Source organism: Pempheris klunzingeri, chromosome 13 (assembly GCF_042242105.1).
Source record: "Pempheris klunzingeri isolate RE-2024b chromosome 13, fPemKlu1.hap1, whole genome shotgun sequence".
NCBI classification, from domain to species: Eukaryota; Metazoa; Chordata; class Actinopteri; order Acropomatiformes; family Pempheridae; genus Pempheris; species Pempheris klunzingeri.
Window position 1 is genome coordinate 20988683 of NC_092024.1, and position 6911 is coordinate 20995593.

General features: G+C 42.5%; 1 protein-coding gene across 1 annotated transcript; it reads right to left on the reverse strand.

Moving 5' to 3' along the window:
• Nucleotides 1-417: 417 nt before the first annotated feature.
• LOC139212097 (nanos homolog 1-like) lies at nt 418-1472 on the reverse strand. The gene has a single exon (XM_070842559.1). It carries the CDS (start codon nt 1369-1371, stop codon nt 688-690), a length of 684 nt encoding a protein of 227 aa, XP_070698660.1. The 5' UTR covers nt 1372-1472; the 3' UTR covers nt 418-687.
• Nucleotides 1473-6911: the final 5439 nt, after the last annotated feature.

Sequence of the window (6911 nt, forward strand, 5' to 3'; positions counted from 1 at the left end):
AATACTATCCACATAAAATCACAAGAAGAATATAAGACATCCAACATATAAACCATACAGAAATCACCTTCAGGCTAAGCCTCAATACAAAAGTGTATTCCTTTGGTAGAAAACAGTTATCTCAGGAAAAAATGTGCTCGATATAAAGTATATCTTACATCTAGCTTGGCCTGCCAGACTTCTTACATCCACGGGCCACTTAACAATGGGACTAAACATTCATCTCATATCAGGAGTGCTGCATATTCATTTATGTTGGCGTGTCATAAACCCAGAGCAGCTTGCTGACATGCACAGGGCTGTTTGCACTGGCACTGTGCTTCTTGAGACACAGCAACTTCTGATTACAGCATGAAGGTGGTCATTCACAGGTCGAACTGTACAGTACTTTGGTTATTTTGATCACCAAGTCCTTAGAGTGCTGGGGTAGGGGGGGGGGGGCATTGCGCGCAATGCGTCCAAGTGTAAACTATGTGCCCATAGAGTTACAAGATAGACGAAAACATTACAAATGACGCAGTGACACATAGAAAAAAATCAATAAAAATCTTTTTTTTCTTAAAATCTCTCTCTCTCTCTGTCTCTCTCTCTCTCTCCAGACTTGTCTTGTGCATGAAATGGGGCAACATTACTGCCACACACACTAGTAATTTACAGTGCAACTCAAACTTCATCCATCTCCTGGCCTCAGAAGATTTTCAGCCTCTTCCCAACTGCTCTGCCTCCCTTTGCCACCCTCTGGCTCGCCTGGTCCTTAGAGAGAGGGCAGTACTTGATGGTGTGCGCATTGTCGCCGTTGGCACTGCAGAGGGGGCAGGTGTACGCCCGGAGGATGGGGCACAGGACCCTGCCGTCCGCTGTCTTCAGGATATGGGTGCCGTAAACTTCCTCCGGTGCGCCGTTATTCCGACAGAAGACGCACACCTTCGGCTCCGGCTTGCCCCTCTGAGTCTGTTTGCGCCTTCTGTCCATGGAGAGCAGGTCGAGGCCGGCGAAGCTTCTGCTATAGGACGGTGAATCTTTGTCTCCCAGCGGCGAATCAGCAGCGAGGTGCTCGTACGGCCTGAGAAGAGAGATGCGCTCCTTGAGATCATAGATGGAGATCGGCGGGGAGCCCGGGGCCGCGCAGCAGCACTCCAACTGCCCGTCGCTGTCTCTGCCGTGCCCAATTACGCAGGAGCAAACCGGGGAATCGTCCTCCAAGCCCAGGGTCGCTTTAAGAGACTCGGTTATAGAGTTGGGGCTGCAGGACGGGCTGTTGATCTTATTTTTGGCGACAAGTGTCGACAGGCCGAGGTAGTCGTTCCAAAAATTAAAGGTGTAATCATACGGGGACCGCGCTTCCAGATATCCGCGGTCTAGAAAATCCATCCTGTCAGAGCGGCAGAGTTTAATGTCCACAGGAGTGAATAGGCGTTTCGGCTGGTGTGTCTGTCAGCATGGGTAGTCTGTGGAGGTGATCTACTCCCTTCTCTTGCTGGGTCTAGTGTGCAGAGCACTCAACATACAGGCGCTGATAAATTCCCCAGAATAAAACAGGGGGGCGTGGTTTGGTTCAAGTTGATTATCTCTCTTGCCCCATAGGAGGGTCTACAGAGCAGAGCAGGGAGTTACTGAGCTGGGAAAATCAGTTTCCCTCCCAGAAGAAGACTATTATCACGGGAAGAGCATCTCTTTGTGTTACTAGAGCTTTATGTATCCTGTTGGCTGAGAGATTCTGATATATTTCCTCCAGATTTTACGTACAGGACAATAATCATAAATGTAGAATTGTCAGAATCGATGCAGCTGAGGCCAAAACACCTTGACCTTTTGCCCCTAGTTTGGTTCAAGCTCTAAAAACACTGGATCCTACATTTTTCTCACAGCACCTCGTCCTAAATATCACCAGCGTCGTCCCCTAAGACGCAACAAAACCTCTCCAGAGCCACAGAAAAGATACACAGTACTAACCATGACTACTAAACTGATCATTGTGTCTGAAATAATCTGCGTTCTCCTTTAAAAATCCTTGGCCTGACTAGAAATACCAGAATTTGCAACTGGAGTCTGATTCATTTTTTCATGGCAAACAGACAATAAACAAGACTGTGCTGCAGGATCAAGACACACATACAAAATAGGAACATTGTTCTTTTAAAGCATGAATTCTTATGCTGCACTCCAGTTTCTCTCCAGAGTAATATCCAGTTTCTTCTGATATTGCAAAAAATTATTTAGATAAAATAATCTGAAGTTAAAGAGTCAGATATCACGATTGATAGAAGATCTGACAAGCAGACAAAGCTTAGTTTTAGGGTGTCAATGATAGTTTGGAAACACTGATACAAGACGGCAGAGTTTGTCCCACATCTCTCACACTAGAAGATCTCTTCATGAACAGTATAGAGAGGTGAGGCCCCCCTCCCCCCATTTGATGAGTCCTGGGGGACCTTATTTTGGCAAAAGTATCAACAGCGAGAGGCAAGTCATGTCTTATCTTGTTTGAATTGAGGCATGAATTACAAATATGAAGTTTTGCAAGGCAAGAAAGTCGCAGTTTGTTGTAAAGATATTAAAGTAACATTTAGTTTTGTGAATAACAACCTCTGGTCTCGTCACCTGCTCACTGACTCGGTAACTTAGAAAGTTCCACACCAAATGTTTACGTTGTTTCACCTGATTTGTTCTATCCAGTGACTCCTGGTCCCTTTATCAGCCAGGAAGTGAAACTAGCTGGACTTCACTTATGCAACCTTTGGGTGTGCAGTCTTTCTAATTATGTTTAGTCACAGTCTTATACTTCATAACCTTTTTGACAAACTGTGACTTTCTTGACTTGGAAAATTGTCTTTTGAATTGACAAACACCATGTGTGTAATCAATGGGGCACCTCAAATGGGATCAAAAAGTTACTTGTTACTTGTTACTTTGCTGTTAGTTATGTTTCATATTTTCTCTAAAATAAAGTCCCATGGTCCACAGGAAGAGGAGGGACCTCGCCTCTTTATTTAGAGAATTAGTCAGGATATTTCTTGGTGCAGCAACACCACAACAGTTACAATTTAGCCCAAAGAATGAAGACAAAAAGAAAAAACAGGATTTGACCAAATCAACAGATCCCATCTTGCGCTGATGAACCTACAGTGAATTGATCCATGTGAAGCTGCAGTGTCCTCACTGCACCTGTTCTGCTTCCCCCTGAGCCCACGATGCACGGCTTTGTGCTCACAACCAGCCTTCCTCTCCTCCATTGTCTCCTCTCTACAGTGGGCCGTTTAACTTCATTAATATGCATTAAAACGGAGTGTGCCGCATGTGTGTGGTTGTGTGCATGTGTGTGTGTGTGTGTGTCAGTCAAAGCTCAGTAAGACAGGCTCCAAAAAAAAGGGTTTGATAACTGACCTGACTGCCGGGACAATGACTCTGTTACTATTTTTGTCAGACACTCAAGTGAAATATTAAGGACAGTCAAAGTTGAGGCAAAAGTCATTTGCGCGTCTTATATTTAAAAATTGGAGCTGAGATCCAGTTTAGCTCCATTGTAGGGGGTTTCATTGATGAAATAAATCAATATCAGTCTCTCACAGACTCTAAGTGAGTCTCTGAAAATGATCCCACGAGTCAGTGCTGCAGGGAAATTTATATAAAAACCTAAATCTATAGTTTTACCTTCCTACTTCTGGATTCAAGTGTTGTTTTTTACAGCGGTTAATTACAACTTTATAAGCATGTTTGCAAGAGTGTTTCCAGGTTTGTGCACATTATTAATGCTCAAGTTAGAGACCTGTATTTGCAAAAAGGATTGAATTTCACATTAAATTGTGCTAAAATCACCAAAATAAAAGCGCATGTCCAACATTTGCATGGTTCCATAAACCCTGAAAAGGATTCTTTAAAACCAGAATACATTTGCGACTACAACAAAAGTTTCAAGCGAATGTAGGTGGCACAAAGCATGAAGAAAATAATGTTAGTGAGACAGTTTGTTGTATGTGAGAATAAATTATCATCAGAATACACCACATGGTCCATTTTCAAGGTCACCTCCGGCTCTGCATGCACAAAGGAAATCATGAGAGAGCATTTAAAAGATGAATGGCTGCCAAATCACAATAGATAAATTGCATGGGGGCCAATATGACATGTGGCTCTCTGCTGCTTCAGGGTGCCTATATTGCTCTTAATGCAAAACGTGTTTAGCAGAAACAAAGGAAGTATTGATAATACATATGAAATACATTCAGTTATACATTTGAAGAGTTTCACTAAAAAAAGGACAGCAGCCGATCTTACAGAAGGATTTCTGGCATGAAATTAGGAATCAAGGCAAGTTTATTTGTGTGCTTCCTTTAAAATACAGAGGGCAATTCACAAAGTAGATTTAAAGCACAATGAGAATTATGAATAATTAAATTAGATAAAGAAAAGACAAAAATAATAGACGGGAGTACAGTTTCAGTGTTGCTACAGTGCAGTAATAAATCAAACTCAAATTTAATAAAGGCAACTGTATAATAATGCAGTAGAGAAAATTAATCAAAGACACAGGGAAACAATACAGTTTTAAATTAAGATTTAAAAGAAACAAACTAAAATGAACTAAATGCAGCTTCATCGTGCTTCACTCTGCCTCGGTTTGTACCCTCAGTTGCCAGTTTATTAGGTCGTTTAGTCCTGCAGTAATTCTTCCTTTGTGGCGGTTATAATTTTTATTTTATTTTATGTTATAGATTTAATTGTTTTCCGGAGGCACTGATTCAACTCTGAGGTTGTACTTTGTGTTACTGAAGGATTGTTTTGTATTGTTTTCTATTATTTAGTGTACTCTCACAACATCAGACCTCATAATAGACCTCCCCTCATAAGCAGCAGCACTTTAAAGGATCAATCTGGTTTTGTCCTTTATTTTTTCTTATTGTTAGCAAATTATTTCTCGAAAAGACCAAAACCAACAATGATCTGATCCTACTGAGTGTTGTGTGTGTATCCGACGCCTGATATGTCTTTGCCATGGAGCTCCATTGTTGTCCAAAAACTATTAAAAACACATCAGTGAGCCACACTGTTATTATTCCTGAGCCAGTCCCACACACACTGTCCTGCTGCTGGCTGTAAATACCCACTAGAGCACCAAATCCATAATCCACATCTGAAAATAATCCCTAACAAATGCACTATTTACTTTTGTTTGAGTAATGTTTGCTGAAATCGACATTGCCCAGATGTTTTAGGAAAACACAAAGCTTTTTTTTTTTTTTTAAATAAAACTATGTTTGGAAGCCACTTTTAAGAAGAAACCATTGGGAAAGAGTACCACCAACTTGGTAGGGAAGTCAGAAAGTAGCACAGAACTACACTGAATAATGTGCTCAGTTGTCCTCACTCTTATTAGATTTCTAAACATAATGTGCTGCAGTTGTCTAATAGTCTTTTTCATAAGCAAACATACTGATTGTTGTTGCAAGTTAACGGCTTCTTAGAACAGTTATGTATTTGAGAATAAAATAATCAGTTTTTGAAGAATGTTATGTCTTTTGGCTAGAAGTCATTAGGGAGTAAGAAGCAATAAAAGGCTTAATGTATACTTTATGCATTTAATGGCACTTATAAAGAGTGTGTGATGAGCTTAAACTGGTAACTGGCCAAAATGAACAATAATGAGTCTAAGTGTTACTTCCATTGTGGACAAATAGCAGCAACAAATCTTGCTTTGTTCACACAATGTGTCGTCATTGTTTGACTGTTTACTTCTCAGTCCTGTCTGGCCTCCTCACAAGCCAGTAGGGTTTTTTTTTCTTTTTTCTCTGAGCTCCAATAAAGGCAGCGACTCTGGCTTCCAAAGGGTTAAAAATCCTCAAATGTGAAATGTGAGTGTGATGATCACACCCAGAGGCCTCCTAGGCAGCTCTGTCTGCCCAACAGCCGAGGCTGAGATGGGCAGGCAGTGCTCCCCCATTCATCACTGTCAGGTTGAATAGAAAATTAACAAATCCCTTAATTAAAAGACCTCTCTAGACTCTGCTGTGTGTGTGTGTGTGTGTGTGTGTGTGTGTGTGTGTGTGTGTGTGTGTGTGTGTGTGTGTGTGTGTGTGTGTGTGTGTGTGTGTGTGTGTCATGTGCCAGCTGCACTGCTACATTGTGCAAGCTACAACGGCCTGGCACAGGAGACACACACAACACTCCCTTCCATGCAAACATACACACTCACAAACAGCCCACCACTCCTGTCTGTGCACCCCTGCCATCCCTGTCGCTGCATTAATTGCCCGAACTGTGCGATGTGGCGGGCCGGAGCAGCACCTCCCTCTGGATCTCTGTATGTCCCCAGGCACAGAGCTGGGAGGGGAGTCAGTTGGGGCTTTGATCCCTGACCTCTGCCTCCTCTCATGGGAATATAAGACTGCATCCCTAACGGTCCGTCCATCTGCACACACACACACACACACACACACACACACACACACACACACACGCATGCCTTCTGCCGCCCCCCCTAGACTCCAGCTCCTAGAAGCAACCCAACCCCAGACACGTGTCACTGTCACCAGCAGCAATGGGGAATGCTAAACAAGCCAAGGTCAACCTGAAATTAGGGGGTGTCTTTCGGTCTGTCAAGTGCTTTGTCATGACCACCAGCTCCCTGAATGCGGCCTGCTATTACTTACCCAAAAACTCCACCCCCTCCTCCCAGCAGCTAGGCATTCGTGCATTCACGCTCATATACACAATATCCTCTTGACATGGTGAAAGAGGTGGGACTGAGAGGAATGTGGATCAATGTCCGTACAGCTAGAGACCCAAGAAAATGTAAATATGCACTTTAATATTAAGATTTAAAGTGAAATGTTGAATATTTTGACATTTTTAACTCCTGATTTCCATGTTAGACAACAATTAATACAACTCATAGTCAATTAATCAATTAGTTG